Below are 18,503 nucleotides of genomic sequence, written 5' to 3' on the forward strand. Positions count from 1 at the left end.
CCCAAATTTTAATAGCAAGATCTTTTTGTCATTTATTTTATTATAAAAACAAAGCTGGGGAAGTGCTTATTTTTTTGTAGTGCATTAAATATCACTCCTTTTGGAATAAGTAATCAAATCTTTTACCTCTTTACCTGAGAGTTTAGATGTAAAGAGATCACTAATGACTTCTCAAACAAAAAAAAAGGTTTCTGCCTTTTTGCCTAAAAGAAAGCAAGCTCTCTACTAAATGAAATAAAATGAATGCAAGCTCTCTGAAGAAGGAATAACAGGAGAAAGAGAAAGGGGATCAGGACAAGTCATATTCATGTGTCTTATACAAAGCAAATAGTAGCAAGTACAGATGGCAACCAACTGCAACAACTGAAGAAATCTCCATAGAGGTGAAGATTGAGGGTAGGTGGGCCAGGCTGATGGAAATGCTATATGGCTTTTTAGGAGATTTCATAAACAAGGTAGTGGAGGCACTATGACTGGGTGAGGGAATGGGACACAGAGATCCCCACAAAATTCTGAAAATTCTTCTATCCATATTTCCATCTGCTTGTCTTTGTCTGATTCCATAGGATTCTCTGAGTTGTTCCTGATAACATAGGGAAATAGAGGGTGAAGGAAATAGTTTTTAAAGAGAGGATGTACAGAATAGATTATCCAAAGTTATATTGAGTAGGGAGGAAAAGTGGGCAAAAAAAAAATCTAAAAAAAGAGTTTCTAGATAGGAAGGGGGAAAACAAAGAGAACAGAGCCCAGAAAACCTAGAAAAGGAAAGAGTGCCTAGGAAGAGGTGATCAGCAGTGTCAAATGTTACAAAGAGCTCAAGGATGAGGACTGAGAAAAGTCTATTGGATTTGGAGGAGAAAATTAAGAAGTCATTGATAATGTTGCCGAGAGAAGTTTCTGTTGAATAATAAGGTCAAGATCCAGACTGAAGGGAGTTTAGAAGAGAAAGATGAAGTAGATATGGGGAATGAAGACAGCTTTTCCAAGTTATTTGACTGAGTAAAGGAAAAGACATTTAGGATAATAGCTTGTGGAGATGGTAGGGACTAATGATAATTGTTTAAGGATTGGGAAGACTCGGGAATATTTGTAGGCAGTAAATTTGGAGGAATCAAGAAATCAGGGGAAATTAAAGAGCAAGTAATTTTAAGTTCATTAATGAGATTGTAAACCAGATTGCAAGGAGATGGGAAGAGAATAGAGGAAGTGGATGCAACAGGAGTAAATTTTTCTAGGACTTTGTCAAAGGGAGAAGGAATATTGCTTGAGGAAATTGTGGAGGCAAGTGAGGGGTTTTTAAGAATTTGGAGGTCTGACCATATTCATACACAGCAGGAGGAATCCTGTAGATGGGGAGAGATTGAAGATTAGGGAGAAAGGATATTATTGTGAGGAAATCCTGCCACAGATGGGAATGAAGTCAAAACTACAAATACTGGAGTCAGGAGTACCTGGCTTCAAATCCAGTCTCAGACACTTAATAATTACCTAGCTGTGTGACCTTGGGCAAGCCACTTAACCCCATTTGCTTTAAAAAACCTAAAAAAACCCCTACAAATATAGGGATTGTTTAAATGAAGCATCACTTCTTCATTAGAAGCTAGAGTATAGAAGGAGAAAATAAGAGAGTGGGGTGGGAGAGTTAATCTTTAGAGATAGTTAAGTGGCATAATACATAGAATACTGAACTTGGAGTCAAAAAATCTGAGTTCAAATCCTAATCCATACATTTATTAGCTGTGAGGCCTTGGGCAAAATATTTAATAGTTTCTGCTTCATTTCCTCAATTATAAAATGGGGATAATAATATATTTCAGATGATTAAATGTGATGTTTATAAACTGCTACATAAATATTAGCTATTATTATCATCATCATTATTATTATTAATTATTATTTTCTTGGGAAAAATGAGACAGAATTCTCTATTGAGATTCTGTAGGAGGTATCAAATATAGACCAGTGGGCCCATGCTAGTATTAGTCTGAGTGGTACTGAATAAGATTAAAATGGCATTGGGAAATATTTAACAAAATAAGAAAAAGTACACTGAAACACATATTACATTACATTTTAAAAATAAAACAATATGCAGCCTGCAAGGATCTTTATGGTTGGATCAGTGGTCACTGTTTCTATGTGAATTTGACAACACTGGTGTGGGAGACTTGAGAAGGAAAAAAAGGATTGAAAAAGCCTCTATGTTAAGTGTATTATAATCAATTAGGAAAGAGTGGGTTTTCCTTGTAGCACTGTGGTACCAGCTGAAGTCTAACAATGTGGACCCAGGTGGCACACTTATCTGACTTCACCATTCAGAGATTTTTGAGAAAGAGCAGATGATGTGAATAGAAAGAAGGGATAATCAAAGTTAGGGTTTGTTTTGAAGGGATAAGTGGCAATAGGATAAAGTAGCAAGTAAAGGTTTAGAGAGTAGAGGAAGATGAAGTAGGATCAGAATTGGGAAGGGGAAAATGCCAGTGAGTCAGAGGTAGGATGATGGCCTAAGAAAGCCCTGGGAATTAAAGGTGAATGATAGGATGAAGAGTAAGTTTAGGAAGAGAAAGGGATAGAGAGATATAGAATGATATGAAGTTAGGGTCAGATAGAGAAATTTTAGGATTCTTGATTATAGAAATGGGTTGAGTGATAGTGAGTGATGGTATGATTAAGGACTAGATCATTTCTATAGGATGAGATGGAGGGCAGACCATTGAGTTTGATGAGATTGATAAAGAATTTTTCAGGAAAGAACAACTATGAGTGTTGAAGTCCTCTTATATAGGGGTAGGCAGCTAGATGGCTCAGTGGCTAAAGACCTGGGTCTGGGTTAGGAAGAGATGAGTTCAAATCCAACTCAGACTCATTATCTTATTAACTCTTTATTGTTTTTATTATTAACTGTGTAGCTCCAGGTTAAGTTACTTAGCTCGTTTGCCTTAATCCTTTTGAGAGCGAAATGACAAACTACTCCTGGTCCAGCAATGGGAGAAGGAAGAAGAATGAACAAATGTACATTGAGTTCAGGGAAGAATAGCCAAGGAAGCTAATTTTTTTCAGGGAACCAGGTCTCAGTAAGAACCAGAAGATGAAAGAATCTTGGGAGAAAGGGGTCTAATATAAAGGCAAATTCATTGACATACAATGAAAAATTGAGAGGGCAGAGTTATAGGGAAAAGGTGATGATCCCTTCATATTTCACCATAGTCATAAAACACTTGAAATATTGTGTTAAGTTCTGGGCACTGCATTTAAAAAAGGCACAAATAATGGAGTATACAAGAGATGGTATGACTAGCATAGCCAAGGACTTCAGTTCAGGTCATGGATTCAGATCAGTTGAGAGATAAACTTATTTTGCAGGGAGAAACCATAAGGATGGTAATTGCAACAGAACCATGACATGAAAGATTTTATTTTTGTTGCATAGAACTACTCGTGATGGATATATATATATATATATATATATATATATATATATATATATATATATAGAAACACACACACACATACATACATGAAAAGAAAAAAAATTCAGGCTTACTTTTGGGAAACACTTCCTAAAAATTTGAGCCATCTCAGAGTGGAATGGACTGGGATGAAAGAACATGGATTGCTCTTTCTTAGAAGACTGGATAACCACTGCCTTTGGAAAACAGATGCATTTTTAGCCATGGTTGAAATGAGATGATCAACAAAGTCCCTTCTAACTCAGAAATTCTCTGATGCTATTACATTGTTCAGATAATAAAAAATTCTTTCCATCTTCACCTTATTTGACAAAAATTCACCTTCTCAATGTAAACATTCATGTGAAAAGTTTATTCTTATTTTTAGGCTCAATAAACTTTTCAAGAAATGTGCCCTAGTTTTTACTTTAGTCTATACGATCATAGGATCATAGCTTCAGAGGTGAAAGGGAAGTTAGATGTAATCTAGTAACCATTCGTTTCATTTTACACATGAGGAAACTGAGACCCAGAGATTGAATGAATTGCATCAAGTCACAGTGATAGTAAATGTTATGGGCTGGATCTGAACTGAGATCCTCTGAAACTCCCTCAGCTTATGTAGATTTAGACATAATGCAAAAAGTTCTAATCTGGAACTAGCACATGTTTAAAATCGGTTAGATAAAGCAAGTGATTTCATTCATGAAATATTTTCCTCTCTTGAAAACCATGTTGAAGAATTCAGTAGAAAAATATGAGCCTACTCAGAGATTACTTAAGTCATATAACCAGTTATATTTTCTCATTCAGTGACAAGAATCCTAGCAGGGGTTTTATTGTGGTTTGAAGGGAGTGAGGGGGGACACATTTCAACTCAATCTCAATTTAAAATTTTAGGAATAATTCATTCCCAAAGTTCTGTGCATTTTCCCCCCAAAGCTGTAGTGTCAAGAGACATTTGTTTTTTTTAAGTTTGTAAAGCCAGTGAAAGAGTCCATTATTTATTTGGCTTGTCTTTAATGAAGAAGGGAGTTCCAATGCTGTTAGACCATGAGTTCAGTGTATAAATTTCCTTCTTGGTACCATAGCCATGAAAATATTCCTGCAGCTATGTTGTCACCTATTGTCATTTTTCTGCTAATAAACAAATTTGAGCTAGCCAGGAATCCTGAATTTTGAGGCTAGTTGTTTATTTCAAATATACTCCAGAGAAATAATAATGCAGTTCTGCTTTGAATTTAATTTAAACAGGAACAGGCAAAACAAATCTCTGTGGAGGACATTTGACAATAATAAAATATTTCTCCCAGCGGGTGAGCTGGTAGCAATTGTATTGTTGCCATCGGAGCTCACGTTTCAAGCAGGTCATTACCATCATAACAAGCCCTTGGACCAACTGGCATGGACATGCAACATTGAGCTCCTGATGGGCACATTATTTCAGACCTTTAACTTCATGGAGAACAAGACAAATACCCCTGGGAAAGGATTATATTTTGAAATTCCTTTCTTTTCTATTTTGCTTAATAAGATACTGTATGTAATCAATCCACAACGACTTGTTTTTGTGTCATTTCTCCCCATACTACCAAAGGACCATCAGAAACTCGACTTGGGGTGTTAAACCCTCTAGAAACATTGATGTAAATGTTAGTCTTAGGGAGCTGTTGAACTTTCAAAAGCATTGCACGCATGGTCTAAACATTAAACTCAAAAAAAAAGTCCCTTTTTTTCCTTTAGGGTTTGGTCCAAAATAAATTGGAAAAAAAAAAAGGTGATAGGTAAAAGGTGTAAACAAAATACAAAAAAAACAGACAACAAAATATTCCATCCCAATTGCCCCAAAAGAGCAACTTAATCAGTAAGAGACACCATAGAGAGTGATCCAAATTTACTAAGATTTGTACTTAGGTTTGCAGGGAAAGGGATTTGTACTTAGTTTTGTAGCGAAAGCCAGTCCCATATTGCCTTCAAAGATCTGTCAAGGGCCAAATGAAGGGGAAAAGGTCCAGGACTGAGAAAATGAGGTGGGGGGGGAGCAGAGTGGGGGAATGAAAAAAAGATCGTTAGCTATTCTGCAGACCAAGTCTGTGAGCAGGCATCTCTGTTTTTATATGGGGCATAACCAGAAGCAGCTTGGGAGTCATGAAATAAAATGTGTTTTGTTGGGGGGAGGGGAAAGTGGAGGTCAGTGAAGTTGAGGGCAATATTTCACTGGTTTTGTGCCCCCCACCTTTTTGGTCTTTTCTTATAATTCAATAAACTGGTCCAGTTATATGGAGAACTTTTTTGTTTTCTAATATCCTGGTGCTGTATCTATGAAGCAATGTCAGCCAGTAAAAGGATTATCAATAAGAAACCAGTAAAAGAAAAGTAAAAAAATCCCAACTTAAAAAAAACAAAAAAAAAAAACTTAAGCATCTTAAAGAGAGTAGACTATTGTTTACACTTGGCAAACTCCAATATGCTAAATGTTCAGAGCCATTTCTTTTAATGATGCTTTTCCTCTCAGTCTAAAGCTCCAATGATCTCTTATGCCTTAGTGGAAAAACCCTGAACAATACCTCTGATTTGAGAAGAAAGATTCAGTTAGACAAAGTTTGATACACTGTCAATGCCATTCTTGAGGGGGAAAAAAATTAGGATTTCATTTGAAGATTTCATGTATGATTGCCATTTTTGAAGTTGTCTATCATACTTTTTGAGAGCTTCTCAACTACCAATAAAATATCAAAGGCAAAAGCTGCTGCCCTCTATATCATACTTTATTATAGTACTTTAAAACATAGAAAAATAGATAAAAAAGAAAAAAGAAAAACATACACGAAGTTATCTGAGGATCTAGCTAGCTTTAGTGATTTCAGTAATTTCAAGTCCCCGAATGCCACTCAGTTTAGTCCTCTTTGTGTCATCAGCTTTCTTCTCCAGAGAACCAGCTGCCACTGAAAGGTGAGAAATATACTGGGCAAGCACAATGACAAAATACTATCAAGATAGGCTAAAAAGGCAAGGAAAGAACACATTAGCACTTCTGTGATGCCTCCAGAAGGGTCCACTGGAAGAACAGCTTGACCCCAAGCAGCAAGGGCTTCGACCTTTGCAAACGTAGAAGGCAAGGGAGGGGGATGGAGGCGGAGGGAGGACCAGTGAGTGTGTCTCTAAGCTGAGCTATTTAACCCTTTGAATTTCAAGAACAGCTCCCACTCTTAATGAACAGCTCTCTCTCTCTCTCTCTCTCTCTCTCTCTCTCTCTCTCTCTCTCTCTCTCTCTCTCTCTCTCTCGCTACCAACTCCCCACTCAGAAATGCAGGCCAGCTATCACTAGCCTATCTGCAAAGCACATGTGGGTTTGCTGACAAGCTAAACTCAGGGGGTGGGTGGGGGGGCTGAGGGAATTTAATTGTTGATGGAGGGAAATAATAGGTATCTCTAGCAGTTTTAATATGATCTTAAAATAGGAGGAAAGTTTTCTGTTATGACATTGACAGAGAGGCGATGATTTTGAGTAATGCAGGTTGATGTGGAGATGCTTTAAGATTAAATAAGAGCTATATAAAGGCTTGTCAGAATGAATTCTAATGTGCCAGGAGACATTTTGCATACTCTTAAATATGCAAAATGTCTTATGGCACCCTGGAATTCATTCTGACAAGCCTTTATATAGCTCTTATTTATACTCCTACTTTATTTTAAGGGGACAGGTACCCTGAGCTACTCTTTGAATTGAAGTAACAAAGCAATGTTTATTGATTTGGTTGTTTCAAATTTAAGGGGGGGGAAAAAAGGAAACAAGACACAAGAGCAACCAAAAGTGGAAGCTTGTTTAATATTGCTCTACCATCATCCTGAAAGGCATAATAATTTGAGTTACACATCTGAACTGATTGGAGTTACAGAATCATATCTCCTTTTTGCATTTAACAATATATACAATATAAAATAAATACATTTACACAAATGGACATTTGTTGGAGCACACAGTATGATACACATCACAAAAATATACAATTGATTGCTTTACAGATGTGAAGCCCATCTACAGCTATAGACATGGTTTTTGTTTTTGTTTCGTTTCGTTTTTAAACTACTGGCTATTATGCAACTCCTGGATTATTATAAGCAGTTTAAATTTTTTGTCCTTTTTATGATCTTTGCACATAAGACTGCCATAAAATGTTATCCTAGGCAGGTAAACAGAGACGCTTAAATAATTAAAATACAATCACCAACACCCATTTCCTCTTCTATAAGAAAAATAGCAGTTTTAAATTTTTTATATCTTTTATGTTATCATTTAAATGCAAAATAGTGGAATAAATACAACAATCTGATCTGATTGAAACACAAGTGTAACTTCGGAGAGTCACACAATCATATTGCTTTAAATAAGAAAAAATATAACTGAAGCAAACATAGAAATCAAAATCATCATGGCTAAAACATACATCTTTAAAACTCTCCCAAACTTCACATTAAGTAAGTGGTCTTGGTTGAACCTTGAACAACTCCTCTCCAGCAAGGTTTTAAGATGAACATCTGCCCTACTAAAGTCCACATGGTTCTTTTGACCAGTTTCGCTTCTTAATCTTGAGACAGTTGTCCTTTTTGTATGGCCAGACGTCACTGAAAAAGAAAGCTAAAATTTGCACTGTACTCCTTTAATACATCTCTATCTCTTAGGTTGTTTGGCTTTTGACTCTGAAGCCCAGGTTCTTTAATGTGATAACAGTGAAAACAATGTTTATATATTAGCTATATTACATATATATTATAGTATATATATGTAGTTGAATAGTAGTTAACTTAAAACCAGCACAAATCTTCTGGAAAATAAACATTATTATTATTATTATTATTATTATTTTTGTTAAACACTTATATATATATATATAAATAATCTTATAGAATCAGCACCTTTTTTTTCCCAGGAGTTGTACTTTTTTTTTAAATCTGTCATTTTAAAAGGGATGTGCCAATTTCTGAACTCCTATCACAGCTATAAATTTCAAGTTATTGACCATCTGAATGAATTGCTAATGATGATTTATCTAGAATCACACTAAGTCACTTCTCTACTGAGAAACCACAATCTACAATATAATCCCATATAGCTAATGATAGATACACAGTATTTCTAGCACAAGGCTGATAGAACATCAGCCCCACGGTATTTTGTTTAAAGCACACGAAGTAGCAATAGTTTTGGAAACTTGTCCGCACCAAAAAGTTTTGCAACAACACAGAGCGAGTTAATAACAACATCTGAGTGATGATTGAGTAAAAGCCATATTTACAGCATTTAAAAATTAGACTTATCTATATTCTTGAAATATTCAAAGTTTTATTTCTAAGCTATACATTGGTATTCTATAATAAATTGTTACAGAAATTATTCCTTGTTTTGAAAATATTATGATTTTGATGTGTTTCTGTTCATAATGAATACTTGTTTGGAGTTTCAATCTCTAAATTATTATTAGGAAGAACCTTATTACCAGTAAGGAATAGAATATACTACTGTAATCTCCTGAGGAATTGTACATCCAATATTGTCTCTAATTCTACCCTGTGTCTAAAAGCACACACCACAAGAATCCAAACACCACAAGAAGAACAAGACAACAGTCTTTGAATGCAACATAAAAATTCCGAAAAGCACAGCAAACATGAAACATTGAAAAGCTGAACTACATTTCTTTTGTTTGTTAGGATTACAATTTTAATTACATCTGTGTACATAGAATAAGAATGTTCACATAATACAGGGAGCAGCTACTAATACTGGTACATTGGTATAGCGTTGGATGGAGGTTATTGTTTATTGGTTATTTAGCGACTGTAGTTTTCTGGGGGCATCTAATTGATTTATACATTAGATTACACCTCTTAACAGTCTTGAACCTGACTGACTTTCATGCTGTGACGATACTGGTTGAAAAGCACATAGTCTTGTTTTGCTATTGGTTAAAAAAAAAACAAACAAAATACTGCCACTTGAAATCATGTCCCAAAGAACAAAATCCTAAATGAATAAACTCATACGAGTCTGATTTTGGAATCTGATCAGGTGTTTGTGATTGTTATCAATTTCTGATCATTTTGGCATTTCACTTATTCCATCAAACTAATATTGGCTCACAGCTCCTTCTGTGAAATGTTCCTAACTTTGCAAATTAACAATATTTCTATTCTTTTTCACTGTTAGAGTTAGAAGTAAAATGACAACTTTACCTCTTGGGGTACAGATGTGCTCTTCTAACAGTTCTACAGATGTGTCTTCCATGCAGGGTATTGATACATTAGACTATTCATAGCCCCTGTAGGTGTAATCTAATCCCTTGTGTCAGTGAACATTTAGCTATACCGGAGCTCATGTTAAGAAACTGGATGTTTGGGACCAGACTGGCACACAACATAAATTGCATCCGTGATAATATGCACCTTCCCCTTCAACTATTGCTTGAATAAGATAAATTTCCTCATTAATAAATGGCTGAAAAGTGTAAAGCTGGTACAAAAAAATCTCCATTGTAAGAAGAAACAAAACATTTTAAAAAATCTTCCTTCAGGATTCATTTGTCCTTCATTATTGTTCATCATTGTTCAAAGCCAGCACAAAAATGCAGTATTTTTCTTTCTCTTTAGTATTGCATGAATGAATAAAGCTTAAACTATTCCCTGAAAAAGTTACATAGTAGCTAAACCTAACAAATTGGAAGACTTGAAAAAACAATTAAGGAATCAAATGGCTGTAACTGATCTAGATGGAAATGCAATGGTAAGAAGCAGCCAATGCCACGTTGCTGATCGTCTAATTGGAGACTGCTCCTATGAAATCTAATACTGCATTGAGTCAATTCATTGTGTTATATTTTATTGTTAGGTACGATGGTTCTCTCTTTGATTCCTTTGTCACTGTGGACATCATGGTTCATAATAAGTTCACTGGCATCCATATTATGGATTTCCATCCTTTGGCAGGGCTGGCTTCCATCTCTCTTCAATTAGAGACCTTTTTTAAAAAGTTCAGTGGAAGGAAGGAAGTTATGTAGGAAGAAAGGAAAAGGGAGGGAAGGATGATGAGGGGAAAGTAAGGAGAGAGAGAAGAGGGGAGGAAGGGAGATGTGGAAAGGGGCACTTGGAGGAAAGGAAGGAACAAAGAAAGGGGGAGACAGTGAATGACAGGATAAGAGATAAAGTAGAGAGACTGCATCAAAAGACACAGAGGAAGTTGAAAGCTGCATCACAGTCTTGCTGCTAAATGATCAGTGCAGTCATTTTGTTGTTGTTGTTAAAGTTTCTTTGCCATTAACTTTCCAATTTATTTTCCCTTTTTCAGCAAGCATGATGGGAAGACCTGGGGTGCTTTTAGTCAAACCTTGGCCTCCAGCATTTCCAAAAAAAGTTTGTGCATAGGAACTTTGCCTTCTAATTTGATGTTGTAGAAATGCTGCACAGCCTTGGTAGAGGTTTGCCTCAGAAGTGGGAGAGTCATCAACATCTTGCCAGCCCGACGAGGGTCTTCCATGTGCTGGCCAGCCTCATAATCTTGAAGAGCCTCATGTAAGACATCTTGAAGTTTCTGAACTGCTTCAACATCTTCTATGTGCATTGAATCTGTAAATTAAAGATGCAAAACATAGTTTAGCAGAATATTAGTAGAAAAGTATTATCCTCAAGCTGATCCAAGTTATTAATAAGATTTGATTTGATTATAACCTTTACATTACTTTCAAATCTATTATACAAGTAAGACTTTAAAAAATTCTATGATGGACAAATAATTTCAGATGCTGCCATGGGAGGAGAGAAGACTTACAATTAGAGTTTTCATTAATACATTAATTTGGGTTTTTAAGGAATCATATTTAAACATGTAACAATAATTCATCTATCCCATACATTTGAGTGCTATCTGATATTCAGAATAAAGTATATCCTCTAGTGAAAAGATCACTCAACTGAGAACCAGGGAGCCTGAATTCTGTTTGTAGCTTTGCATTAACTTGCTCTATAATTCTACAAAAGCCACTTTATTTCTAAGAATGTCCTTATCTGGAAAATGAGGGCGCTGGATTAGATAATTCAAAAAAAAATTCCTTCCAGATCTAAGTTTCTATGAGATCTATATATTTTATAAAATGTATAAGACACATACCTAGCCTCAAGACAATTATGATTCCAATTGAAAGCTAGCTTAGTATATTGGAAAGAACACTAACTGGGGTGTCAGGGGAGATCTGGGCTTCAGTTTTAGCTCTAATACTCTTAACTAGCTATATGTCTCCAGGAAAATCATTTGACTTTCTCTGGAACTATGTCTTCATCTATAAACTGAAGATAATAGATCCTCTATCACTGAAACCTTAGAATTTCAGTGAGGAGACTGCTTGGTAAATTGAAAATCAAGAGATATATATTTATTATTAAGGGAGGGGAGAGGTAATTCTGATCTTAACAAAACAGAAACTGAGGTAACCATAAACAGTATGGTCATGACACTTTTTCATAATCAATAGAAATCACAATAAAATGCCAGATTCAATAGTACTTTTAACAACTGTCTAATACTATGGGCAATCTACATTACAGAAGGAAAAGGTATCATCTTATAAATGACAACTTTCTCATAGATTCTTCATATTTGGAACAGGAACTTTCTCCAAAATGGATAATTTTAAAATTCAATTTCAGCAAAGGAAGGGTTAAAAAGGTTGGTTCAATGATCTCTCTGAAAAGAAATGTGCAAATGGAGAAAAAAAATAAAAGTTACAGCTCTGGCTCTAAAACAGACACTTAATTATATACAAGTTTGAATCATTTAGCACGTTTTATTGATTCTGATGACAGTTTATCTGTTAATTACACATAATGGAGTCCTTTGGGGATTCTACATGTTTAATAATTCTGGTTCTCAGTGAATGTAGGCCCTAAGATATATGCAGTTAGTCAAATCCTACACACAATTCAAAGAATAGATTGTACAAAAGTGGGAATCTTTAATTTCAAAAAGACTACTGATTTTTAAAAGTACAATAAGTATTGTATCTAATTAAAGGAAAAGAAAGGGATATGGGCCACTGACATATTTTCCCCCTTAAGTCTAATTTTTCTTTCTGCCTCATTCTTTATAATATCATCTTTTCTCTTTTGGTCACACTATTGATAAAGCAGTAACCTTCCTCATTAGGTAGTCATGGATGAATTCTCTAATAGGGTTCTAAATAATCTGTAACTGTTGTAAGAACTTAAAAAAAAGTTCTGCAAGATAAGGCAGTCATGCTTATAACCTTTTCCTGACATAGGGTTGATCTTCTGTCGTATGGAAATCTATGAAGGAATTGCTTCTATGAAAAAAAAAAAATTAGGCAGCTTAAATAGCTTATGTCATCAAATACTCTATATCACATACAAATCTTTATTTCTTATAGATGTTTCTCTCTTCATTCCTTTTTCTTCTTGTCATTTATGTACTCACATCTGTCCTGTCTAAGTAGTTTTTTTTTTAACAAAAACATTTCTAAGTTCAACTTAAAAATAGACAGAATTGACAGTTGACAGAATTCACAAGTACCATTGTTGGCCCGTAAGAACATACTGACCCCTAAGAAAACAACAGAAAATTAAAAAAATTTAAAACTATTTAAAAAGCTATAGATAAAAATAAATTAAGAGGCTTATAAGGATTCTAGAATGCTACATTCTGTACCTTGATGGAACAGGTGCTTTTCTTTTGTTTAAAAAGTTAAAAGTGTCCTCAGAGGTCATTCTAGTACAGACTCTAATATGGTAAATACTCTCAATAACAACACTAATTCATGACCATATCTCCTTGGACACTCTAGGTAAGAGGCAACACAGTCTCAACCTGTGCCTCAGTACTGACAGAGTTGCATTTTTTCAAAACTCTCTTCTTACATTAAGCCAAGATTTGTCCTCCCTTTCCACACTCCAGTTAGGAAACTGCAAAGAATGAGCTTAATTCTCCTACCAAACTGACAGCCCCTCAAATATTCAAAGACAGTCTTCCCACCCCCACCTCAATTCCCACCCTTACCCTAAGCCTTTTCTTTCCCCAGTATTCTTATTCCCTAGGAGATATATTGTAGTATGTCATAGGAAATGAGGCGAGAACAAACAGCAGAGAGATACGCTCACAAATAGCAATTAAGACTTCAAACTATTCTTTAAAGGCTATGATTTAGGTTGAAAGATTTTAAAATGATTTAATCAAATTACTGTGATAATTTAACTTCCCATTTACAGAAAAGATTCTAACTCATTTCGGCTATACCCATTCTCGATTCTGTTAATACTTAAAACGCAAACTCACTAAATCTGCACAATTTAATTAGACGATGATTCAGCTGGCAGACTACTGGGGAAAATATTAATCTCCATTAGAGATCCTGGTTCAAGTTCTGGCTTTGTAGTTTTGATCTGTGTTTTGTTCTTTTGGCTAAGTCTAGAGATTTATGCAGAATCAATAAAAATGGAAGCTATGTTAATCTTTTTCTTTTTTTTTTTTTAGGTTTTTTTGCAAGGCAATGGGGTTAAGTGTCTTGCCCAAGGCCACACAGCTAGGTAATTATTAAGTGTGTGGATTTGAACTCAGGTACTCCTGACTCCAGGGTCGGTGCTCTATCCACTGTGCCACCTAGCTGCCCCCTATGTTAATCTTTTTTAATAGAAAGAATGTCTTTAATGAAGTGATGGTGACCAGTTGAATTTAGCACATCTACTGCTGGCACCACAAGGCAAAGATGAAGATGTCAAAGGAATGGGATTTAAATGAAAAAAATGAATAATATAGTTATCCAACTCTTAGTATCACAGAAGTTGAACAGAAACTAAGAGGATCATCTAGTTCAATTTCCTCATTTTAGAAAAGGGAAAATGGGGAGAAGCATGGTTCAAAGGCACTTTCCCCAAATTCAAAATGCTAGGGATCAAACCCAGGACCTTTCATTTCAGATCTAACATTTTCTGCACTTTGTCATAGCTTTTCCTGATCTTGATACTGTCTGACCTTCCTTGTGAACCCATGAAAATCAATTAAATGTAATTTTTAAATCTTTAATCTTCCTCTTCATCTATTGCATGTTTTAAGAAAAGTATGATTTTATTTATAAATAATTATTACATATAATATAAAATATATATGTATGATGCTTAAATATTTTTAAATTGTAAAACCATAAACATTATTGGGTAATTGGTTTTTTGGTGGTTATTTTTTATTCTAGGGTTATTGTCCTTCTGGACACTGCCATGAAACAAAGTTTACCGATATAAGACCTCAAATTCATTCAAATAACACTTATAGAATGGAAACTTAACCCCATTTGCCTTGCAAAAACCTTAAAAAAAAGGATATGATTTCTCTCTCATCACATTCAATTTGGATCAATGTATACCATGGAAACAATGTAAAGACTGGCAAATTGCCTTCTGTGGGGGGTTGGGGGAGGGAAGTAAGATTAGGGGGAAAAATTGTAAAACTCAAAATAAATAAAATCTTTAAGTACAGAGAGAGAGAGAGAGACAGACAGAGAGAGAGAGAGAGAGAGAGAGAGAGAGAGAGAGAGAGAGAGAAGGTATACCAGGGGAACAGGTTATTTAATGTAGAATGGAATTTAAAGAGCTTTTTGTCACTTTGGTCATAGGGAAATGTATTTGGTGGAGGAAACACTCAATGGCATTTACAAAATTATGGGAAGATTGTGCTCATTGGAGGAAGATATATTTTCATTATTTGAAAAAAATCCTTTCTAACATGAAAGACTAATTAAATTTTTATTCTAAAAAAAAGAAACAGTATGAAAGACAGAGTGGAGTGGGGAGAGAGTTCAAGCAAGTAGAAGGCCCAACCAATTGAACACATTAGATTATGAACTAAGAAGGTGATATGAGAGTAGTGATTAGACAAGTTGTCAGGGCAGAACCAAAAAACTCTGGTTACTGATTGGGCATACAAAGTGAAACATTACAAAACTATGATAATGATCAGATTAAAAACCTGGAAAACTAGGAGAATAGCACAGTGCTTGACAGAAATAGGGAAATTTGTTAAAGAAGCAGATTGGGAAAGAAAGATATTGAGTCCAATTTTGGACATACTGAGTTTGGGATTTTGATAGAACATTTATATTTAAATATACAGTAGATAGTAGAAAATGTGGAAAAACAGAAGCCTAGTATGAGAACTTTAGAGCTTAGTTTTATCTCTGTAGAGGGGAGAGGGAGAGAGAGACAGAGAGAGACAGAGAGAGACAGACAAACAGACAGAGACAGAAACAGAAACAGAGAATAAGATTCAGAGAGAAGAGCATCTAGAACAAATACTTATGGAATGCCTATAGTTAAGAGATTTATATTGATAATATGAATGATTATCTAGCCAAAGGAGAATGAGAAGGATCCAACAGACAGGAGGAGAACCAGAGATCATCTCTTTCCCATTCTTCCAATTCTCATAAACTCATAAAATTTAAAGGCAGAAATAGCTTTAGATAACAGTGCTCTCATTTTATCAAGGAAGAAAGTGAGAATCAAATTATTTACCTACATTACCAACAGTAATGTTAGTAGCTTACATTCATGTGATAGTTTAAGGCTGTAAAATACTTTGCATATAAGATTTCATTTCATTTTTTTGCAGCAACCCTTCTACCTAAATAGTAAAACTAAAATTATTCCGATTTTATGATTGAGAGAAAATGATGGAATTTTCAACTTTTCAGCTGCTTTTTTTTTTTTAAAGACACTGTTGAGACTTAAACTAGGTAAGCCTACCATGGACATACAAACTAAATAGCAAGCTAGCATATTTATTTTTAAGTTCAAAGAAACCAATAAAACATTTTAGAACTTAATAAGATAGGAAAATAGATGAAATTTATTATAGTGCTAATTTAAGGTTAGAACAGCTAGGTGATGCAGTGCATTGAGTGCTGGGTCTGGAGTCAGGAAAACTCATCTTCCTGAATTCAAACCTGGCCTCAGGTACTTTTTGTTCCTTGGAAATGCATTTAACCCTATTTACCTCAGTTTCCTCATCTGAGAAATGAACTACATAAAGAAATGGCAAATGACTTCAGAATCTCTGAAGAAAACTTCAAATAGTTATGCAGTGTCAGATATGAGTGAAATGACCCAGTATCAATCACATTTGCAAAAGCACTTTAACATTATCCATTGTCTTATTTGATCTTCATAATAATGCTGTGAAATAAATACTACAATTATTTCCATGTTACAGATGAGTAAAGTGATGTCCAGAGAGATTAAGTGATTTGTCCAGGATCACACAGTTAAGGATTTAAAAAGAAATCCTCCAACTCTTAAGTTTAATTATCAAATGATATGCTACTCTGCCTCAGTCCTTCATAAAGTAGGTACTCCACAATATTTGTTGAATGAATGAATTTTGGTAACCCTCAACTAATAGTTACAGCACACTTGAAAAGAATAATAAGATGTAGAAGTTGAAATATCTAAAAGACAAGCAGAGCAGCTTAGTTCTTCCTCCCCAGAAAAGTCCTCTTCCAAGTTTTCCTTCTAAACAAAAACAATTGCTACTATAAAATCAAGGTCTAAGGACTTTCAAAGTTGCCTTAATATGTGAAAAATACAGTGGGAACTTATGACAGATTGTTTCCTTGGCTCCAAACCTATAGACAGGGAATATGCTTCTAACCAGGTTCAGGTTTTGTAAGTAAGTCACATACTCGTACATTCATATAGGAGGAATATGTGGCTACAGAAAATATGACAGCCATTATCAAGAAGCCAATTCCCTATTTTCCAAGCATAAACATGGCATTTATTACTATTGAATAAAGCCAGATGTTTAAAATAAGCTGATAATTTAAATGAATGCCATATTAGAAAGTAATGGTTGCAAACAAGCCAGATAGGAAAAGCTAAAATGTCTGTTTAAATTGCAGTGTAGCATAGGTTTCATATATATATATATATACACACACGTATTATGTATATATTGAATTCCTCTGGATTCTTCCTAAATCCTAAAAAAATTAAAAGAATTTAATTTTAGCATTTTCATTTGACAATTATGAAAAGCTTAAAGATCTTAAAAATCTTAAGCTTAGACATCTAAATCTACAACTTTTTAAATTGTCTTCATAATGAAGGTAAAAGAAAATGCAATGACAGAATAATTCACTGACAGAGAATCAACAGAAATTACTTTTTTGTATATAGTTCATTTGAATCTAAAACTGTGCCAACATTTGTCTTTAAATGATAGAGAAGGATTAGAATCCATTTGAAGGTTAAATACGTGTGTGTGTGTGTGTGTATACACACATATACATATAAATCTACATATGTATATATACATAGAATTCAGTCTTGCAAAAATAATGAAGACTTCTTAACTTAGTAAATCTGTACTTTTTAAAAGTTATCTAATTAGTTCTTAAAGTAAATATATTAAAATTTTTTAAATGGGATAAAACCCTTTTGAAAATATTCAAAATATTTGAGCCTACTGGATTGTTAAGATTCAGAGATTAGAAATAAAAAAATATCATTTTTAATTGCTGAAAACAGAAGTCATGATACCTAATGTTAATATTCTTTGAATGATAATAGTCTGTAAAAATATACATCTATTTAAAAAAATAAGTTATAATATGGCTCAGCATTATCCATAATTATTACATTTTTCAAGGTAACTTTGCACAGTAAGAATATAATGTTAAGTACCCCTCCTTAGTGTGAACTTATAACCTCTAGAAATGTTACAAATTTAAGCAATTTTATAATTATAAGATGTAAAAATCTCCCCAGAGCAGACCTTTTACAGTGTGCATCTTGACTATATATCAACCTAGAACCTTTCTTTTTAACATGGGAAGTTCAAAGAGGGCCTAATCAACTTTCTTTGAAATTTCCTGTATTATCCCTGCTTCACTCTTCTCTTTTAAAGAGAGTAAATGGGATGGCAGATTCTCAAAGGGGTTGTGCCCTGTCTTTTCTTTTAAAGATATATATTATATTCAATTTTTACTGAGGGTTGGGAAA

At 34.4% G+C, this 18,503-nt stretch overlaps 1 protein-coding gene across 7 annotated transcripts in view; it reads right to left on the reverse strand.

Moving 5' to 3' along the window:
• Positions 1 to 7,258: 7,258 nt before the first annotated feature.
• Positions 7,259 to 18,503, reverse strand: part of ESRRG (estrogen related receptor gamma) — a 604,123-nt gene continuing 592,878 nt past the window's right edge. For all 7 annotated transcript variants that reach the window (XM_074222676.1, XM_074222674.1, XM_074222673.1 and 4 more), the window contains one exon: positions 7,259 to 11,069. In XM_074222676.1, coding sequence (XP_074078777.1) covers positions 10,825 to 11,069 — 245 coding nt within the window. In that variant the 3' untranslated portion in view covers positions 7,259 to 10,824. The remainder of the gene's footprint in view (positions 11,070 to 18,503) is intronic.

Source organism: Macrotis lagotis, chromosome 2 (assembly GCF_037893015.1).
Source record: "Macrotis lagotis isolate mMagLag1 chromosome 2, bilby.v1.9.chrom.fasta, whole genome shotgun sequence".
Lineage (NCBI taxonomy): Eukaryota > Metazoa > Chordata > Mammalia > Peramelemorphia > Peramelidae > Macrotis > Macrotis lagotis.